The sequence below is a fragment of the Geotrypetes seraphini genome, chromosome 7 (genome assembly GCF_902459505.1).
Source record: "Geotrypetes seraphini chromosome 7, aGeoSer1.1, whole genome shotgun sequence".
NCBI classification, from domain to species: Eukaryota; Metazoa; Chordata; class Amphibia; order Gymnophiona; family Dermophiidae; genus Geotrypetes; species Geotrypetes seraphini.
Genome location: NC_047090.1, coordinates 99,336,645 through 99,359,114, shown reverse-complemented (window position 1 = coordinate 99,359,114; position 22,470 = coordinate 99,336,645). Strand labels below are relative to the sequence as shown.

At 43.2% G+C, this 22,470-nt stretch overlaps 1 protein-coding gene across 2 annotated transcripts in view; it reads left to right on the top strand.

The window, feature by feature from the left end:
* The window catches only part of LOC117363665 (retinol dehydrogenase 12-like), a 48,130-nt gene extending 32,316 nt beyond the window's left edge, over nucleotides 1–15,814 (top strand). For both annotated transcript variants that reach the window (XM_033951767.1, XM_033951766.1), the window contains 3 exons: nucleotides 6,548–6,757; nucleotides 7,792–7,981; nucleotides 15,249–15,814. In XM_033951767.1, coding sequence (XP_033807658.1) covers nucleotides 6,548–6,757; nucleotides 7,792–7,981; nucleotides 15,249–15,351 — 503 coding nt within the window. In that variant the 3' untranslated portion in view covers nucleotides 15,352–15,814. The remainder of the gene's footprint in view (nucleotides 1–6,547; nucleotides 6,758–7,791; nucleotides 7,982–15,248) is intronic.
* Nucleotides 15,815–22,470: the final 6,656 nt, after the last annotated feature.

Genomic DNA, 22,470 nt, shown 5'->3' with positions numbered 1-22,470 from the left:
CTGATCTGAAGGGAAACCATAGGATTCAGGAGCAGATAAAGTACACTCGTACTCCTTATCAGTATGGTGATGGTACAGGTCAGAATCAACTTCTTGTACCCCAGGCGATTCTCTGTAGGATGAAGGTTTCCTAGGTGGAGGAGACCGATGTGCAAGTGTTGAAGAACTTGTTTGACGTCTAACGATCTGATGAAGATGACAAGTGACATGATCTTTTGGTACTGGAATCATGTGAATATGTAAGCTGCTGCTTTGATGGAGACAGTTGTTGAGATGGAGCATCGATACAATGTATAATGGTGCCTTGATGCAGACCTTTAATCTGTACCATGTGGCCTCGGAGTGTCATGCTCGGGCTGGGCTGGTATCGATGGCATTGACATAAGCACTGGTATCGAGTGCAGCTTAAATAGGTCACCGAGTTCCCTCCGGGAAAAACTCATTTGAGTTGTTCCTTGAAGATTTGCACCAGCAACTTTGGCTCAGCCAGTACCATCGGCACTGCAGGGTGTCAAGGGGTGGGAGACCTTGATGAAGATGTACGCCCCATAGGAGACACAGCCTGCACTGAAGGAGATTGATGGCATTGACACTTGGTTTGCATCGAGGGACTCTATATACTGTAGAGGTCTGCAATGCTTGCTGGGAAGAGGTTGGCTTCTTAGCTTGCCTGATGAAGAAACAGTTTCTGATGTCGATGTTGGTGCCGCCGGTACCAATGGCTTGGATTTATCACCGGCATCCATGGTCAAGTCACACAGCTTCTCCTGCTAGATAACATTAAGCCTTCAATGAGCGTTTCTGTAATGTAGAAAGAGTAAAAGTGCTTACTCAATGCTCAGGCTCGAAACACTGTAAGCACTGTTGGGTTGGTGACTGAAATAGGGTACTTTCTGAAACCACTCAAAGGTTTAGACAAGGATGGAAAATCTTGGTGAGGTCAAACTCAATGGTAAAATAAGTGAACTGCCGAGGTAGGAAAAAGAGGGCCAAAAGGCCCGACTGAGGCACAAAAGGGAAAATTATCTCTTTGTACAGTCCAAAGAAGGATAAGTGAAAATAAAGAAATAAAATAAAGCAGAACTGCTAAAAATAGCAAAAATGTTGACAGGAAGGCAATTAATTTTGGACAGTCCAAAAAATAGCACTTCTTCGCTCCACGGTAAATGAAGAACTGAGGTACTACGAGCCAGTGTCGGGCAGGAAGCACTCACACATTTGGGGGGAGGGCAGTCTTAAAGTTTCAAAAACCTTAGTGGCAGTACACTTACCACTGTCCGTACTGGGCTCCGTGGATGATGTCACCCACATGTGAGAATATGCTGCCTGCTTGTCCTAAGATAAAGTATCTAGGTATTTTTGTAACTGTCAGTGTACAAGATGCTTATAAGGAGAATTTTTCTGTATTGTTAGTCTGTAGGTATGTTACTTTTATTGAAAATTTATTTCTAAGCTTGCCCTGTATAAGATGGAGCTATTCCCCAAATGACTGTATTGTACTGCAGTTGTTTCCTATGCTTTTAACCCAAAGAGACTTGACATGGTTTAATAAAATTTTGCATAAATATTTGTGGAATAACAAAAAAAGAAAAATTCCAACTTTCCAGGCCATTGGGCCGTGGGGGGTCTGGGTTGTGTTGGACCTTCACTGATACGTCACCTGCTTGATGAAACGTATGGAGGGCCATTTTCAATAGTGCATCTAAATCTGACTTTGGATGTTTCCAGCAAGACATCTAAAAATCAGGGCAGAGAAATGCCCAATTTTTTTTTTTTTTTTTTGGGGGGGGGGTGGTTTGCCTACTTTAGACATCGTGGCCATCAAGATGTCCAACCTTTAGGATGCCAAACTTTTGGGCCATTTTTGACCACAAAAATGTCACTTTAAAGGGCCATCTGAGGTCTCTGCCTCAGTTGTTCTAATTATAAGACTGCCCCTGAGTAGACTGCTTCACTTTAGAATTCAACATACAGACTCTAGTGGCAAATCATTGATAGTAACAAAAACATAAGACAAAATCTTGCAAATAGATCTTCAAAAGCATAACATACCATGCCAGCACCAATGCTAATCAAAAGCCATGTCTCTTTCACACAGAGACCCTTGCCCAGTATAGAGTAAATAACTACAAACTAAAATAGAAATAAAATTAAACTGAAGCCCTAAGAAGCCAGACTCTGTATACAGAGAAAGAGAAAATGGAACAGTTTCAAAACTGTAATGCATGTCCCCTGTACTTTGAAAAATATAAAAGTTTGGACAATTTCCCAGAGGAAAAGTCCATAGTCTTGTTATTGAGAAAGACGGGGAAAGCCATTGCTTGCCCTGGATCGGTAGCATGGAAAATTGCTACTCCTTCAGTTTTGGCCTGGTACTAGTGACCTGGATTGGCCACAGTGAGAACGGGTTACTGGGCTTGATGGACCATTGGTCTGACCCAATAAGGCTACTATGTTCAATGTAAACTCCAAAAACTGACACATTCCAATCACTACATTACAAATACGGCAAAAATATCATTTTATTGGACTAAATACATTTTTCAATTAGCTTTCAAAGGCCAAAATCCCCTTCCTCAGTACAGGACAATTTAATGCTGTTATGGTACACTGTTCTGACCTGAAAGATAGTTTTGGTCTCAGAAAGTTAGTAAAAAAAAAAATTATTAAAATTAGTCCAGTAAAAATAACACCTTATTTCCATTTTCTATTCTTATTTATTAACACAGCTAGCACACTACTTTATCTTAAACGGAAAATAAAAATCTTATGTACCTTTTTGCTTTTTTTTATAATTGTGGTCCCAGTCTCTGTTTTCTGTTTCTCTTGTTTTCTCTTAACTCTTACCAGAATTTCCTTCTCTCTTTCTCTTTTCCTAGCTTTCATATTTTCCATCCTCCTATTCCCTTTTTATCTGCTTCCCATTATCACATTTCTACCCAATATACTCATTCTGCTCTCACTATTCTCCTTGACAACTCTCACATGGATCCACCATTTCTTGCATCTCTCCTTCCTGCCTTTCCACTCCCTCCTCCCAAGTCTGATGTTTTTATTCCCCCCGCCCCCTTCTGACCCTGAGTCCATCTCATCTCCCTCCTCTGCTCTCCTTAAGTCGTCCATCTTTCCCTTCCCTATTTTGCCCTTCTACCAAGGCCATCTTTCCCTGACTCCATTCCATCCCCTCTACTCTCCATATCCTGCTCCCTTCTACCCCACTTTGCCTACTCTCCCCATACTCCTCCTAACCTCTTTGCTCTCCCCTCCCTTCCTTCTCTCTTTCAAATCCGACTTCTTTGCCTCCTGCCCTCCTTCCCTGAGTTCACATCTCTCACTTACTCCCTCACTCCCTCCCCCCAAGTTCAATATCTTTGCTTCTCTGGCTTCTACCCCTAGCCCAAATCCAACATGTATCAGGAGGAGCATTATTTCTAGGCAGCACTCTTCCATGCCCCTTCCCCAGCATCTACTACTTATGTCACCCCCCCCACCCCAGCGCTTGCATCTACCTTGTCGGGTGGTGGCAGCAACTCAATGTGTTGTCCTGTGGCCCTGGTGCCTTCTCACTGCAGCCCTCCCTCTGACGACTTCTGTTTCCACTGGGGTGGGCCACAGTGGAGAGAAGGTGCCAGGGTCTGCGGTAGGGCAACGCTGTGAGTCGCTGCCCGGCAACTTTTGCAACAAATTTTAAGGTAGACATACCTGGGGGAGGGGGGCAGGTGAGATGTGTAGATGCCAAGGAAGGGACATGAGGCATAGAGCTGACCAGCAGGTATGGTGGCAGACAGCAAGATGCCACTCTCACCAGAGTGTCACTTGATGCTGCCTTCTCAGTTGGCCTCATTATAGGTCCGGCCCTGCCTCCTGGAGCTGTGGGGTCCAGGACAGCTGCCCTGTTTGCCAGTGAACATTACATTTAAAAAGTCCCAGTACACATGTCGGAATAACCTGCTTATATTGTTATATTGTAATGCCCTATTTAACGGAATAGCACAAAAAGAAATCAAGCGCCTGCAGATCGTTCAAAATACCTCGATTAAACTGATTGAAAACGCTAAGAAATATGATCATGTTACACCATTACTCCGGAAAGCTCATTGGTTGCCAGTTACACATCGAATTATATATAAATTAAATCTGCTCACCTTTAAATCAATAACATCAAAGACTCCAGCTTTTATTTATAAATTCTTAATTCCCTATAAAACTTCAAGACTATTACGATCAACTGATCAACATTTATTAGTTGTCCCATCATTAAAAATTATAGGCACACGACGACAAGACCATTTTTTCTGTTACAGCCCCTCTAGCCTGGAACTCTTTGCCGATTTATTTGAGAGAAGAAAGAATTTTAGATAAATTTAAGAGTAATCTTAAAGGATTTCTTTTTAAAGATGCTTTTAGTGATTAATTAATTTTATATTTTAACATTTTTTTAATCATTTGAAATTCACCTACCTTCCCCATTGTTTTTATCCTTAAATGTCTCTATTATATTAAAATGTATTTCTATACCTCATTTTACCCATTGTTTTCAAGTTTATCGTTATGTCAGATATATTTTGGATACTTTAATGTATGTTAAATTACTATAAATTTATCTAATTTTGTAAATATTGATGTACATCGCCTAGAACTTTGAATAGGCGATTAATCAAATTTTATAATAAACTTGAAACTTGAAACTTTGAGCCCGCAAAAACCTACCCAAAACCTCCTGTCCCACCTGTACAGCAAAAATGGCCACAAAGGTTCAGAAGTCCTCACTGGGCCTATTTCCACACCCCACCCTTCCCCCATCTCAATCCATCCTCAAGCTCCAAGTTATCGCCTTCACAAGAAGGTATGGTGGAGGCAGGACGGACAGTATTGTATTGGTGTAAGGTCAATGGCAAACCCCCATTACAGGTGAGCAGTCTCTAAATAAACCATTAAACAATGTAGCCATATTGAAGGTGATTTTCAGAGCCCAGGGTTGCTTATATTTTATATGCAGTGATATATCTGACTTAGTGGCCACATGGGGGTGGAGCCCCCCCTTTCCAGGCAGGTGGGGGAGTGGCTACATGCATGCAGATCATGGCCCTGCAACCATCAGCCCCACCGGTCCCTTGCCCTGGAACAGGAAATTAACATCAAAGGGAGTTGAGGGGGGGGCAGTGGAACTAAGGGAGCCATAGCTGTGCGCATGAAGACTGAACTATGGCTTTGCAACCACTCCACGCACCTCCCCACTGCTTGCACCCAGAGTGGCTACTCTGCTCTTGATATTCTAGGGCTCACATATGTTATGGTTAGTAAGTAAAATATGAGATAAGTGGAGAATGAAGAGTCAAGCAAAAATATTTTGAAGCACAGATTGGCCAAAGATACTCTAATTTGAGGAAATATTTAAACACTAATGCTTGTGTGAAAGTATGAATGGAGACCCAGGTGGCTGCCTTACAAATTTCAGAGTGGTGCTGACCTTATTTCCTATTGAGGTGGCTTTAGCTTTAGAGAGTAAGACAAGAAGCATAGATTAGTGCAGGCAACTGTGTCTGTTAACTAGGTTCGTGGTTTGTTCAGAAACTGCAGAATGTAATCTGTAAGGATAAGTTACAAATAGCTGGGATATCTTATGGAAAGCTTTGGTATAGACAATTAGTAGACTATAGCCTTCTATAGGGAGTGGAGTGTTGCTAAGTTGCAGAATGAAGGTTAGGGAAGAAGGTGAGACGAACTATGGTTTAATATGGAACTCTGAAATGTGGCAGCTGCTGGTTCTCAAAGTGCATTCATGGCTTGAAAGATTCCTTCAAAATCATGCCTGTTGTCCTTGATATCTGAAACGTGTATGGAAGAGGCTTGAGAGAACTTCAAAAAGAACTCTGGATAGATAATGTTTGTGCCTGGCTAGTTTTGTGGTATGTACTAAAATAGGCTTCACATTTTTATATACTTGTCATGTTCTCCATCAGCTGTTGAGTTTTGCCATGAGCTTTGGTTGCTCTTGCATGTTTGAGTTTTACTGTAACATACCAAACAGTTTGTCATGCTTGTCATTATGTAGGCCTGTTGGTACTTTTCTGTAGCTGCTTGGGTTACGACATAAAAATTTGTGGCCAAAATGTCATGCATTTGTTTTGGTTACTCTCTTCTGCTTTTGCAGATTGTGCATTGCCTTTTATTTGTGTGGAGAGAGAGAGTACTGTAGTGAACAGGTGACATAGAATGAGGCCAAGGGGAGCAATGCAGGAGAAGAGGCACATGCTCAGTAAGAACTCTAAACCTTTTGGGCATTGAGGAGCAGTGGTCCAGGTTGGTAGCCATTAAGTGATGTCAGCTGCAGCATACCCGCTATAGTCTAATATTCTACGGAGAACAGTATTTTCCTCCACTGGGCACACACATGGTGGTTTGCCAGGTCCTTAAGCTTTAACCAAAATCAAATAAGTTAGGACTTTGCCCATTTTGTTTAGATTAATGGTCAAACCAAACAAGTAGATTATATCCTGCAGTTAACTACTCTCTCCCTTGTGGTTGCAAACTTTATTTTTCATAGGTCATTTCCTCCTCACCTTCTTACTGCTAGACCTCCTGAAGCAGTCAGCTCCTGCAAGGATAGTAAACGTCTCGTCTTTGATTCACCGGTTCGGGACAATCAAATTCAATGATCTACAAAGCGAGAAGTGGTATGATAGTGGCCTGGCATACTGCCATAGCAAGCTAGCAAATGTGCTCTTCACTCGGGAGCTTGCAAAGCGTTTGCAAGGTAAGACCTTTTATTTGCTGTAATACTATCATGACTGCAAAACACAACTAGATTTGTTTTATATAGGTGCTTGCAACTTTCTTTTTTTTCCCCCACATCAAACTATTGTCATTGCATTATTTGCTGCCACCTGGATTTACTTTTCTTGAACTAAAGAGCAGGATTACTGGAAAGTTAAATGGGTGGTTCTTGGTCCATGTTGGTCCTCCACTATTCCTTCCCAGTCTACAAGGCTCATATCTACAGTGCAAAATCGCTAGCGATTCCAGATCCACTCCTGGACAGTAATAATTATAAATGGTATCTGCTCCAGCTCTGTCAAATCTCTCTACCGAGGAGGAGTGGAGAGAAGTCAGGAGTGGTGGTAACATTAAGACCCTGCCAGCTGTGTAAATTGTGTACATAAGTGAGACCCCCCAGCTCCGTTGTCCCAGAATCTAGGACCTTGCCTAGACCAAAAGAACTAAATTGTTTATAGGTATAGGGGAAGAAAGAGGCATGTAGCTCTTTTTAAAATAGAAAAGACGGGGCCAAGTAACCATATGCACTTCCTACCTGTAACTAGGAAATAAGTCTGCTCATGGTTTCTCAGCAAATGGATGCAAAGACTATGGGGGAAAACATATATGCTGAATTTGAAGCAACATGGCCAGTCTGAAATGGAGGCCAACCAAATTTCAATTTTTGGTGCCAAAACTATCCCCAAATTAATTTTCAGCCTTGTTTTGGCTGAAAATGCTGGATGAAGCAAGATAAACAGCAGCTGCTTCAGAGCTTATACATTGTATAGCTCAAGTAAAAGGCATGAAAAAAATGCTCAATCTAACAGCTGTGCACAGTCTAATAAGAGGAGTTGAATTATAAAAGCCCCCCTCAAAATTTAACATTTCTTCATGCATTTGGTTTGATGTATCTGATATCGCCCCCACTTCCTCTCTGTAGGCTGAGGGAGACTGAGGATAGAAGATGAATACGGGAGAGAGAGAAGAGGAAAACTAAAAAAAAAATCATTTTTCTGGCTGTCTTCATTCTAGGCACAGGTGTAACAGTCAATGCCCTGCACCCTGGCACTGTCGCTTCTGAGTTATTGAGGCATTCTTCCTTCATGTTAGTAATTTCCAAGCTTTTCACGTTCTTCTTCAAAACACCTATGGAAGGAGCACAGACCAGCATCTACTGTGCTGTAGCAGAGGAGCTGGACTCTGTGTCAGGAAAGTACTTCAGGTTTGTACAGTAGCAGCATTGATGATAACATCTGTGCTTTGGGTGACAAAATGAAAATCTGTTTTTTCCTGAGTTCAAGAAATTACTTAGCACTTTATGTAATTCTATAAACCTTATTGTATGATGCAAGTCATAATACAGGAGGGAGACTGGCTTGCTGCAGTACCATATGTAACGAATGAGGCTTTAGTAATGTGTTGGCTGTATAGATGAGAAGCTTTAATTTTGATCTCTTATGTCTTTGTAGAAACATTCTCTTGTTTTTAAAACTATATCCAGGCTGCCCTAAATTTCTGCTTAGAAATAAAAAGAGATTAGGTTACCTTGCCAGTATCTTTTCTAGTAGATTAGGTTTGTTATTCTGGACAGTAGGATATTCTCCCTATGCTTGCAAGCTGTGCAGAAGGAATCCATTCCAGGTTTTCAACTTCTCCTACTGAGGACTCTACTATCCCCTTTAGTTTGTACCAAAACAGGCAATAGCCCTACATAGATAACATAAGAAGGAGGGGGTTCAGGGACACTCCCTGAACTACAGTGCTATTTCTATGAAAGTATAATACAAACTCAGTTATCTGGAACCTATTGGGATTGGTGGATGCCAGATAACTGTAGTTTCTGGTTGCTTGGGAGTTACTGTAAATAGTTTGTCTCCCCACCTTATTCTATCATCTCCCCCCCCCATTCTCAGTTGTAGGTCCAGCATCTGTACTTCCCTTCTTTCTAGGTCACTTTCTGTCCTATCTGCCTCTGTAAGATAGACATGACAATTTCTCCTACAGCTGGGATAACTCCTACGGTGTTCCGTAGGGCTCCCCCCTGTCCCCCACCCTGTTTAATATCTACCTCGCCTCCCTCAGTAACCTCCTACTCAAGCTCAAATTCTTCATCTATGCAGATGACATCACAATAGTCATCCCTTTAACCAGTCTATCCCAGGAACTTCTCGCCCACATCACTAGCATACTCAGTCAGATAGAACTCTGGATGCTATCCTTCAGACTAAAACTAAACCCGGACAAAACAAAATTCTTCCTGGCCACCCCTAAAGACAAAATCAAAGACACTACAATCCAAGTGAAAGATTTGGTTTTCCCACTCGAACAAACATTAAAAATACTGGGAGTCACGTTGGACAAACATCTATCCCTAGAAAATCACATCGACCTTACTGTCAAGAAAGGTCTCTCGGTCCTCTGGAAACTTCGCACCATTAAAAAATACTTTGACACCGCATTCCGCCTACTAGTATAATCCTCTATTCTTAGCATACTGGACTACTGTAATATCATTTACCTGAGCTCCACGAAGAAAACCACCAGAAGACTAAAACTGATTCAAAACACAGCCGTCCGCCTCATTTTCGGCCTGAACAAATGGGAACACATCACTCCTTTCTACCGCCAACTACATTGGCTACCTTTCGAATCCAGAGTCCTTTTCAAGTTCGCCTGCATCTGCTACAAAACAGTATTTGGTCTATCACCAAAATACCTCTGTCCCCACTTCACTATGTATTGCACCAATAAGAAATCCCGCAGAATTCAGCTGTTCGCCTTCCACTCCATAAAATTATGCCAGCTCAAAAGATTCCTCGATAAAACCTTCGCCTTCCAGGCGGCTAAGCTGAACCCTTGGCTAGCCCAAATGATGCCCGAGGCCCCGACCTATCTCGACTTCAGAAAACTTCTCAAAACATACCTATTCCGCGAACAGGACCCTTGACCCCCTTTCCCCCGCAATAAACCAACACCCTCCCCACCCCCCTCTCTCTCCCCTCCCCGCCTTTGGTTCTCTTCTCCCTCCCCCTTTCCTTCCAATCCAACTCTGATAAATTCCTGCTAAAACTCAAACATTTCCTTCCTCGTTGCTTGTAATTCCGACAAAATGTTGTAAATCCGTGTTCAGATCGGATCCTAATTTTAATTGATGTGAACCGCCTAGAACTCTTTGGGTATGGCGGTATACAAGAACATAATAATAATGTTGAATAGAACTCCCACATATTCCAGCGATTGGGGCGGAACCAGTTGGTTCTTTCAACAATTTACAATCCAGCCCAGGCTCTGTAATACCTGGACCTCTCGAGTCATTGCCTGTTCTCCATCTGAGAACAATGGAGCTCTATGATCAACCAGTCATCCAGGTATAGATGCACTTGGCAATTCTGCCCTTTGGAAATGTGCTTCTACCACCACTATCACCTTGATGAACGTGCATAGTGCTGTTACCAGACCAACAGGGAGCGCTGAGATGTGATAATGGGTCTGTAGTACCTGGACTCGGGACCCTTGTGAGTTCCTGAAATACAAGAATGTACAAGTCAAGTTCAGAGAAGCTAGAAATTTCCCCGGAGCTACCGCTGTGCTTACTGATTGCATTGTCTTCATGTGAAACCACGAACCTTCAGGGCCTCAACATGTGTGAGAGCTAGGCTGGGATTGTAATTTTCTGAGCCTGTCTTGGGCACTATGAAGTACTATAAGGAGAATCCACCTGAGCCTGATTCTTCTGGCGGTACTGGTTCTATGGCTTGAATTTCTACAAGTCTCTAAGATTGCTAAGCCTCTGCATGCCTTTTTCTGGGCACCCAACTGGGGAGTTCACAAACCAGTCTGTTAAGGGATAGGCGAACTCAGTGGTGTGATGAGATCTGTGCCCAGACCACTGCATAAGCTGAAAGCCTTCGGCCTATCCTCAGGAGGGAGGCTTTGGCCCTGGTGTCGTAGTGCTTACTTGTAGGTTGAAGTGGGATGAGAACTGGAGGCTTGGCATTGCTTAGGTCCTGTGATTCTCTGCTGTGCTCCCCAATAGGCTCTCTTGAGCTGAGTCTCCTGAGTACTGTTGAAAGTGCCTGGAATTACGAACATTAGCCTGCCTAGAACCTCTAGAGCAGGACTGTTTAACATGGGCCTCAATCCAGTCATGTTTTTCCCAATGAATTTGCATGCACTGTTTCCATTGTATGCAAATAGATCTTATGCGTATTCATTTGTGAAATCCTGAAAAGCTCACCTCAGCTACAGACAATGGGGAGCTTGAAGGATCCATTCCAGGACTTTGAATTTACCTCGAGCAGTGTCTACCAAGAACTGACAAAATTAAAGATCATTGAAGCTTTGGCTCCAGATAATTTATACCCCAGATTACTTCGAGAATTGAGAGATGTCCTGGCGGAGCCATTAGCCGAGATTTTCAATTTATCCCTTAGCAAGGGAAGAGTTCCCTTGGACTGGAAAATTGCCAACGTTATTCCTCTTCACAAAAAGGGATGCAGGTCAGAGGCTGAGAATTACAGACTGGTAAGTCTCACTTCAATAGTGTATAAACTAATGGTCAAAAACAGATTAGACACGTTTCTGGACGAGGAAAAATTAAGGGACCCCCACCAACATGGTTTTATGAAGGGAAGGTCTTGTCAATCCAACCTGATAAGCTTCTTTGATTGGATAACAAAAAAGCTGGGGGGGGGGGAGTCCCTTGAAATCGTGTACTTGGGGACTTTAGTAAAGCTTTTGATAGTGTTCCTCACCGCAGGTTATTGAACAAGATGAACGCGATGGGATTAGGAGGAATGCTTAGCAACAGACTTCAAAGGGTGATGGTAAACAGTACTATCTCAAAACCGTCAAAAGTGACCAGTGGAGTGCCGCAGGGCTCGGTCTTGGGCCCATTGCTATTTAATATCTTTGTAAGGGATCTGACTCGAAGACTTCGAGGCAAAATTGCGTTATTTGCCGACGATGCTAAACTGTGCAATGTTGTGGGCAGGGCAACTGAACCTAACAGCGCAAAACACTATGGAACAAGACCTACTTTTGCTAGAACAATGGTCCAGTACTTGGAAACTAAACTTGAATGCCAAAAAATGTAAGGTGATGCATCTTGGCAGCGGGAATCCTTGCACTACTTACACCCTAAATGGAGAAAACTTAACAAAACTGAAGTAGAAAGGGACTTGGGAGTAATCATCCGTGAAGATTTGAAGGCTGCAAATCAAGTGGAGAAAGCCTCAACAAAGGCTAGACAAATGCTTAGCTGCATCAGAAGCTTTATCAGCCGAAAACCCGAAGTTATAATGCCATTATACAGATCCTTGGTGAGACCGCACCTGGAGTACTGTGTCCAGTTTTGGAGGCCACATTACCAAAAGAATGTGAAGAGAATAGAGTCAGTTCAGAGACTGGCCACAAGGATGGTCTCGGGACTTAAAGATCTTTTATATGAAGATCGTCTGAGCAGTCTGCGCTTATACTTGCTCGAGGAGCGCAGAGAAAGGGGGGACATGATAGAAACTTTCAAGTACATCAACGGGCCGCATCGAGGAGGAGGAGGAAATATTCACTCTTACGGGTCCCACAATGACAAGAGGACATCCGCTAAAACTTAGGGAAGGAAGATTTCATGGGGACACCAGGAAATACGTCTTTGCCGAGAGGGTGATTGATAGATGGAATGGTCTTCCACGTCAGGTAGTCGAGGCTAGTAGCAAGCTCGACTTCAAGAGACGATGGGACAAACATGTGGGGTCGCTACAGAGGTATGATAAAGATAGCTTATCGAGGGTGGAAGGGATCATGATTGGGCAGACTGGTTGGGCCGTCGGCCCTTTTTTCTGCCGTCATATTCTATGTTTCTGGTGAGGGCCAAGGTTGGACACCCCTGCTCGAGAAGCTCACAGTCTGCTGTTAGGTAGAGATTTGGGCCAGCGATCTGCCACGCTGGCCAATCAGGTTGTCCAGACCCTTTACAAACAACATTTGTCCTTTGAAAGGAAGTCTGCTGATGATAGCCTTGGAGGCAGAAGCTCTCTCCTGTTGCCTGATCCAAAGCATTCTGCAGGCTGAAATGGGGCAAGTCCAGACTGCTCATGACTCTGATGTTGAAGAAACATCAGCCACATAATCCTTCCCTGCGAGCCTAAGCTGGGGAAAAAGCTTGCCCTCTGCCAATGTAAGCCCACACATTTTGCTATAACTATCACATGCCACAACGAGGCTGTTGCAGCTGCTTTGAGTCCTAAAGCCACATCTTTGAACTACATCCGCTCTGTGATCCAGTGTATCCTTTAATACTACATCTCTCTCACTTGGCAAGGATAGGTGTTTGGTTACTTGAGCAAGAAACTCACATTAGGCTGAGCAAACATCTGTTGACATTCCTTTGATATATAACACAGCTTAGACATTATTTTGGCTACCTTTTTAAAGAGCCCTCAAGAGCATCTCAGTACTTCATGACTAATGCATTCATATCAGGATGCTGTGAAAACAAAAGGCGTGAGCTGCACGCACTCCGCTGATGAAAAACCACAGAGTAGAAGGAGGCTGCCAGTTGAACTGATCCCCAATCCCCATGGAATCATGCACTTGAAAAGGGGGGGGCAGTCAAAATCGCAGCCGGCACCTTGAAGAGCCCTGCTGAGCCCCCTGCGGATGCTTAATGGTCTGCACTCAAGCCCCTGTTATTAAAATAATAGGGGTAGGAACCCCAAGCTCCAAAAAAAACTTTGCAAGCTAGCCAAACAGGTTCCCAAGGATTAACCTGCTGGCTGCAGACCCAAGTCTGCTTCTCCACACAGGAAGAGTTCTCCCCCAAACTGGGGAGCTCTGGTATACCGATAGCTGCAAAAAATACTAAAAATAAGAGAAATATACAGAGCAGAACTCCTTCCGGCTCGCATGCAGAAGGAAAAATTGAAGGGAGCAGCAGAGCCCTCAGTAGAAGGAAGATGAGTGAAAAACCTGGAGTTGATTCCTTCTGCATGGCTAACGAGCATGGGGAGAATACCCTACTGTCCAGAATGACACACCTATTGCACTTGAAAAAGGTTTGGGGGAATAGAGCATCCATCTTTGGTAGAATCCTACTCCTTAATGGCTGCCCTCCTCCCCCAGCTCCTCGGGTCATCGTCGGTGAATATGTACAAGATATTTACATATTCTTATGCCATGGAATCCAAATAGATTAATGCATTTTCATTGTGGAAATCCTGACTGATTGGAGGTCCTTGAGGACTAAGGTTACCAAGTCCAGATTTACTCAGACATGTCTTCTTTAGAGGACTGAGTGTCCAGATAGTTTCCTGGAAAGGAGGGAGTTTGTCTGGGTTGTGAACTCTGTCCAGTCCAGCCCCCACCCTGGAGTCAGGTAAGGCTCTCTGAATCTTGCCTGTCCCCACATACCTCCTCCGGCACTGCAAATTCAAAACTTCAGGCAGCCAGCAGCTTTAGTAGCTTGAACCTGCTGCCGTCGGCCTGCCCTGGAAGCCTTTGCTCTGCAGCATCCCAACTACACAGGAACAGGAAGTGCTGCAGAGCGAAGGCTTCCAGGGCAGGCTAACAGCGGCAGGATCATGTCACTAACACGGCTGGCTGCCTGAAGTTTTGAAATTGCAGCACCGGAGGAGTTATGTGGGGAGGCTGAGAGCCGTACCTGATTCTGGGAGGTGGCCCTGTTGGGGGCTGGAGAGGCTATGCCAGGGTGGGGGTGGGGCAGGTTAGTGGCCAGACTAGTAAGAGGCATGGGCAGGGTCAGTTGGTGGTTTTGTGTGTGTGGGGGGGGGTTGGCTTGACAAATATGGTAACCCTATTGAGGACTGGATTGAAAACCATTTTCTTAAGACATACAACCTCAGTCCAGTGATCTTATAAGCTACTATTTTCTGGGCAGGAGATCTAAATTTTGGGTTGTCTGCATATTCTTAGCATGAATGATATGAAACGCAAGCTCAGCCTGTAAAAACAGATCAGGAACAACTGATCTAGTAGTGCTGACAGGGGCTGCAAGTTTGGTCTCGGCTATGTGTGCATTATGATCACAAATAATGCTTTAAAAATATTCAAACTTCCTTTTCCCTTCTACTTAGTAGAAAGCTATGCAGAGTATGCCAAGATGACATTGTTGTGGCAGCCTAGCTTTAACTTTTATCTACATGACTGGCTCCCAAACACCAAAGTCTCAACAATCTCATTATCTAGGTTAAGGCCACCCTTCCTAGTGCCTTGCAGTTTTGACTTGTGCCAGAGAAAAATTGCTGGGAATGTTCATTTTGATACAATGGGAGATTGAGCAAATCACCCAGTGGAACTACACAACACAACTTTAAAGTCTGAAGCTAGCTCAGGCTAACAGCAATTGTTATGAGATGGGAGGTGGCTTGGAACATTCACAGCTGGACTGATTAATATTAATCATTCATACATGCTCCCTACTTTTCATCCTTTTCTGTAATATGTGAGTTGTCATCTGTTTTGTTGTTTTGCAGCAACTGCAGCCCTACCTCTGTTTCTAGAGAAGGGCAGAATGATGAGGTGGGGAAGAAGCTCTGGGCTGTCAGTTGTTCTCTTCTTGGAATCCACTGGGACTGATGTGTGAGACGTGCCGGCCTGAGCTGCAGCATTATTCTTTCAGCAGTAGTTCAACTTTGCCATCCCTACTGGAGGTTAGAAGATTAGAAGAAAAGGCATAACGATGTAAATCATGCATTGGTTCTTTATATGCAAGCTTGACACAGCAGCAAGAGCTGAGTCTGCCAATATCTAGGATTAGATGTGGCCTTCTATGACCAAGTACTAGTTGGCTCTATGTATAATCAGCTGAAGGCAAATTAAAAAACAACAACAACTAAACCTCTTTCGTTAAATAGCACTGGTAGGGTGTTTTGGTTTTTTGTCTAAAATGATGTAAATACCATGTTAGGTTTAATAGATGTTGCAGAGATTCTAAGGACTAGAAAATGTTGGTAGTATTGAAATGTTATTAAAGGTATAGACTAAGCACTTTGCTGTGTATGTTCCTACACTGATTACAAATAAAGAAAATGGACTCTTATTTACTAGTATACATTACTTTTGACAAGCACAGGGGCTAGAGATAGCTTGGTGCTGTTTAGGTTTCAATGCATGAACTTCCATACTAATGTGGACTGGTGTGACAATGAGCTGATTCTCATCGTGGTTAATATTAATGGCCTTAATGTGTATCAACACTTGTAAACTGTTTTCACCACAAGGAAGAGGTCAATATCAATCAAGATTATTTTAAATGGGCAATCGTCTTTTATCCAAAATGCGGTTGCTGATGTATCCTAGAGAGGATGAATGAAAGAGACTTGGAGACAGACAGATCAGAACGATATAGAAGTAATCAAAGCTACTCCTTTCTGGTGCTGCTGAAGAGTTTATCAAGTTTATTCATATTGTTTGATTAAACGCTTAACCAGAAGTACAAAGCATTGTACAAATAGTAAAAATAACATTTTAAGAAATCAAATGTACATAATTCATCACAGGACATACTTGGGTAACTGCTTTTTAAAGCCACAGGAAACAATAGGGAAGAGGGGGAGAACTACAATTTTAAAGAAGTACATAAGGGGGGTAAGAAGAAAAGGATTGCTGGCGAAGATAAGGTCAAATTAGAAAACTGCTAAAATTATTAGTTTTGGAGACAGCTAAAATGAATAAGTATTATATTTTAGTTAGGCATTGTGTTTTCAGTTAAATGCATCTTTAAAAAGAAAGCTCTTCAAACTGCTTTTAAATTTCTGCAAATCTCATTCCAGTCTTAGATATTGGGGAAGAGAATTCCAAGTAGTTACAGAAAAAATAAGAGCAGGGTGAGTTCCGATTATTTTCAGGGAAGAACATTAAGGGTAAACTGTGAGGTAGATCTAAGAACTCTCAAAAGGTTCTGTTTCCCAGCAGGAGCTAAACATCAGTCAAACTATATTCTTGCCCTAGAGCACAGCTCTCATGCTCATTGCCCTAGTTGGAATAACACTGGTGTGGCAGGGCTGGATTTTCAGTGGGATATCATCTCTGAAAAGCAGTGCAGACACTACAGCACTCTCCCATTTCTGCTGGAGTGGGCTGGAGACTGAGTCAGAGTCTAATCGGAGCAAATATTCTGCAGTTGTGGTCAGTTAATGATCCTGTAACTTTAGCACAGCTTTGTTTCTGGGCTAAAGTTATCTAGGTATGGCAGTTAAATAACAGTAGTACCTGTATAATTCCTAGCTGCCACTTTGAACTGGATTCTTCATTTTCAGTAGCTGGATAGGGCCAAGTGGCTTAATATCTAGGCACAATTTGGCAGGCAACAGCCAGTATTTAACAATGGTAAGAGTGACAACCGTACCAGCAACATGACTTCTCGTTAGCAAAGGAAGCAGGAGACAGGTTATGGCTGTTATAGCAGAGTAAAACTACAGACTTTAAGTTGAGAGTAGTTTCCTCTGGACACATAGAAAAAAAGCGGCAGAAAAGGGCTATAGCCCATCAAGTCTGCCCATTCCAAGTACCCCCCCCCCCCTGAATTTACTCCCTTAAAGATCCCACGTGAGTATCCCATTTTTTCTTAAAATCCATCACGCTGCTGGCCGTTATCACCTGGAGTGGGAGTCTGTTCCAATGATCCACAACTCTTTCGGTGAAGAAGTACTTCCTGGAGTCGCCATGAAACTTCCCTCCCCTGATTTTCAGCGGATGCCCTCTGGTGGTTGAGGGTCCCATGAGCCAGAAGATATCATCTTCTGACTCGATGCGTCCCGTGATGTACTTATACGTTTCAATCATATCTCCCCGTTCTCTTCTTTCCTCAAGTGAGTACAGCCGCAATTTCTTTAGTCTTTCTTCATATGTGAGATCCTTGAGCCCCATGACCATCCTGGTGGCCGTTCGCTGAACTGACTCGATCCTCAGCACGTCCTTTCGGTAGTGTGGTCTCCAAAACTGAACACAGTACTCCAAGTGAGGCCTCACCATGGCTCTGTACAACGGCATCATAACTTCAGGTCTCCTGCTGACGAAACTTCTGCGGATACACCCCATCATTTGTCTTGCCCCAGAGCAGGGGCGTCAAAGTCCCTCCTCGAGGGCCGTAATCTAGTCGGGTTTTCAGGATTTCCCCAATGAATATGCATTGAAAGCAGTGCATGCACATAGATCTCATGCATATTCATTGGGGAAATCCTGAAAACCCGACTGGATTCCGGCCCTCGAGGACCGACTTTGACACCTGTGCCCTAGAGGAAGCCTTCTCCACTTGATTGGCAACCTTCATGTCCTCGCTAATGATCACCCCTAGATCGCGTTCCGCCGTGGTCCTAACCAAGGTCTCACCATTTAGTACATAAGTTCTACGCGGGTTTCTTTTGCTAAGGTGCATTATCTTGCATTTTTTAGCATTGAAGCCTAACTGCCAAGTATTTGACCAATGTTCCAGTAGCAGTAGGTCGTGTGTCATATTATAGGTAATAAGCATCTGCCTACTATGTTGCAAAGTTTGGCGTCGTCGGCGAACAGTGATACCCTTCCTCTAAGTCCTTGCGTCATATCTCTTATGAATAAGTTGAATAGAATCGGGCCCAGGACCGATCCCTGCGGCACTCCACTGATCACGTCTGATGCTTCGGATGGGGTACCGTTCACCACCACCTTCTGAAGTCTACCGCTCAGCCAATCCCCAACCCATGTAGTTAGAGTGTCTCCTAATCCTATCGATTTCAGCTTGTTCAGTAATCTTCGATGAGGGACGCTATCAAATGCTTTACTGAAGTCCAAATATACCACGTCCAGTGACTCTCCAGCGTCCAGTTGTCTAGTAACCCAGTCAAAAAAGCTAATCAGATTAGATTGGCAGGATCTACCCCGGCTGAACCCGTGTTGGTGTGGATCACGCAGTTTTTCTTCGTCTAGGATTGTGTCAATATTCTGTTTGATCAGTGTTTACATGAGTTTACACACTATAGACGTGAGACTCACTGGCCTGTAGTTTGCTGTCTCTGTCCTGCAGCCCTTTTTGTGGAGTGGGATTACGTTGGCGGTTTTCCAGTCCAAGGGGACCCTTCCTGTGCTTAGGGAAAGATTGAAAAGAACAGATAATGGTTCTGCCAGGACTTCCCTTAACTCCCTGAGCATTCTGGGGTGTAGGTTATCCGGTCCCATGGCTTTGTTTACTTTGAGTCTTGATAGTTCGTTGTAGACACTACTGGGCGTAAATTTGAAATTTTGAAACGGGTCTTTCCGGTTATCTCCCGTCTGCAGCTGTGGACCAGCTCCCGGCGCTTCGCGGGTGAACACTGAACAGAAGTATTGGTTTAGTAATTCTGCCTTCTCAGAGTCTGATTCTGCAAAGTTACTGTCCGATTGCTTCAGGCGTACTATCACATCTTTGTTTCTTTTTCTGTCACTAATATAGCTGAAGAAAGATTTATCCCCTTTCTTAATTTTCCGTGCTAGCTCTTCCTCCATTCGGAGTTTGGCCTTTCTGACTGCTGTTTTGACAGCTTTAGATCTGTCTAGATAGTCCTCTTTTGCCCCCTCTCTGCCTAAATGTTTGTAGGCGTAAATGCATCTTTTTTCTGTTTAACTAGGTCTGAAATTTCTTTACTGAACCATTGGGGTCTTTTGTTTCTCCTGCGTTTACTTACTGTCTTTATGTATCGGTCTGTTGCTTCGTGTAGTATGGACTTCAGAGACGACCACATATCCTCTACATTGTCAGTTTTTGCTTGTTTATGTAGCTCCTGATGGACGAAATCTCCCATGCGGTTGAAGTCTGTGCCTCTAAAGTTGAGAACCCTTGTTGTGGTGGTTGTTTTTGGGAATCCTTTCTTGAGGTTGAGCCATACCATATTATGGTCGCTGGATGCCAGTGCTTCTCCTACTGAGACTTCCGTGACGCTATCTCCGTTGGTGAGAACTAGGTCTAGTAACGCCTTGTCCCTGGTGGGCTCCAATACCAATTGCTTGAGACGTGCACCCTTTATGGAGTTTAATATTCTTTTGCTGCTACCCGTAGTCGCAGAGAGTGTTCCAATCTGCATCTGGCATGTTGAAGTCTCCTAGCATTACTGATTCCCCGCGCAGTGTGATATTCTCTATGTCCTCGATTAATTCCATATCTTTGTCCTCCTGTTGCCTGGGAGGTCTATATATCACACCAAGGTATCGGCATTTTTCATTCCCTCTGGCCAAATTCACCCAGAGGGATTCACCGGTGTATTTAACATCTGTGATTCTGGTGGTTTTGATGCTTTCTTTAGTGTATAGCGCTACTCCTCCTCCCAATTTACCCACTCGGTCGCAACGAAGTAGGTTGTACCCTGGTATAACCATATCCCACCCATGCGATTCCGTGAACCAAGTTTCGGATATTGCTATCACGTCAAGATCGGCATTAGTTATCTCAGTTTCTAATTCTAGAATTTTATTGCCCAAGCTGTGCGCATTAACATACATAGCCCTCCATATCTGTGAAGAGTTTACTTTATGAGTTAGTGTGGCTCCTAAATTATCAGTGATATTTCTCCCTGAATTATTGTGGATATCATTGGTACTTACCTTAGACTTGGTAGTGTGAGTGCGACTTGCCTCCTCAGGGTGGTTTCTTACTGCTCTGGGACTTAAGTATGTACCCTCCCCCAACTTACCTAGTTTAAAGTCCTATGGAGTAGGCGGGCCAAGCGATGTCCAAATACGTTTCTACCTCTTCTGGTTAGGTGGAGTCCGTCTGGTCCTTGTAGTCCCTGGAGCGTCTCGCCGTGGTTTAGGAATCCAAAGTTCATTTCTATGCATCATTCTCGGAGCCATTCGTTAGTCCGTTGAATACGCTCTTCTCTAGCTCTGCCTTTGTTTCTTACTGGAAGAATTGACAAAAAGACCACCTGTGCTCCTATCTGCTTCAACTTCTTTCCCAGCGCTCCAAAATCTCTGGGTATGTTCTCTGTGGCATTCCTAGCAGTGTCGTTTGTGCCTACATGGATGAGAAACATGGGAAAATGATCATTAGGTTTTAGAATTTTGTCTAGGTTAGTGGTAATATCCTGGATCTTGGCTCCAGGGAGACAGCAGACCTCTCTTGACTGCAAATTAGGCCTGCATATTGGTCCCTCGGTGCCCCTTAGCATGGAGTCACCAGACTGAGTGGAGAGAGGGGAACTTCAGCCGCCAACTCCAGAGAGAGGGGAACTTCAGCCGCCAACTCCAAAATACATGTGCTTATACTATAGTACTTCAGGGAAAGGGATGCTACAACACAAACTTACAGGAAAGCCTAGAGAAGAAAAATACTGCCCTTTCAAAGAAATTCATACAATCGGGCAGAAGAATGGTTCAGCACATGAGTCGCTGATAAGAGGAGAGGTATAAATATAAGAATAGCCTTACTGGCTCAGGCCAATGGTCCATCAAGCTCAGTAGTCTGTTCTCACAGTGGCCAATCCAGCTTCCTAGTACCTAGACAAAACCCAAGGAGTAACAACATTCCATGATCCAGGGCAAGCAGTTCCTTCCCCCATGTCTCTCTCAATAACAGACTATGGACTTTTCCTTCAAGAAATTGTCTAAACCTTTTTTTAAAACCAGCTCTTACCACAACCTCTGGCAACGCGTTCCAGAGCTTAACTATTCTCTGAGTGAAAAAATATTTCCACCTATTGGTTTTAAAAGTATTTCCCTGTAACTTCATCAAGTGTCCCCTAGTCTTTGTGATTTTTGACAGAGTGAAAAATCAATCCACTTGAACCTGTTCTACTCCACACAGGATTTTGTAAACTTCAATCATATAGCTGCAGTTGTTATTAAATGTCATTTTTAAAAAATAATTCAATTAAAAATAATTTTAATAGAAAATGTATAAATTTGTGTGAGTAATTAATTTGGTGCAGCCATGTTGCGTGGGGATGCTATATCCCACACTCAACCCCAACCAATTTCCTACCAACTACAAAGCGATACCCTAGGGAAGAAAGACTCAAGCTTGAATTCATCATGCTCTACTTCCTGAGTAGTGACATTATTTTACAGGCACATTTCACATTATTTTCTTTTAAAAATTTAGAGCCCACTACATCCAATAGTTCCGCAAGGTGTACAATAAAATATGCTATTACATAGCAAGAACAGAAACATTCAGCACATGTTATGTTAATCAGGTTTTCTATAACGCCTTTACCTATTCAGTTCAAGGTCAGATTACATTACAAGAGGTTGGGAAAGTTACCCAGGAAGTTACAATGGACAGTTTGACACGGACATTAACAGAGTTGCTCGTATGGATAGATCAGTACAGTTATTAATAAAGTTAGGGCACAGTTACAAATACATAGAGCTAGATTCTCAAAAATTTGCATTAAGAACCGATGGGCTGCTATCGCAGCTGTTATAGTAATGATTTAATAAACGAGTTATTCTTTAAAAATTGCTCATGCAAATGAGGTTGGCGGAGAATAATGAAGATTTGCTAAATTTGCATGTTCCCATTGCTGGTGTTGGGCACATGCACAGAATAAATGCAAAAAAAAAAAAAAATATCCCCAATAAATTGAGCCACCAAAGTCAAGCAACCACGCACCCAACAACATTTTATATTTTTTCCTGCTACTCTACTACCTGTTTCAGGAAGTAACCTTTGTATTCTTATGTTCTTCTTATGTTCTTATTCAAAGTGCGTACCCCAAAGTCTGACATATGCACATCCCTTTG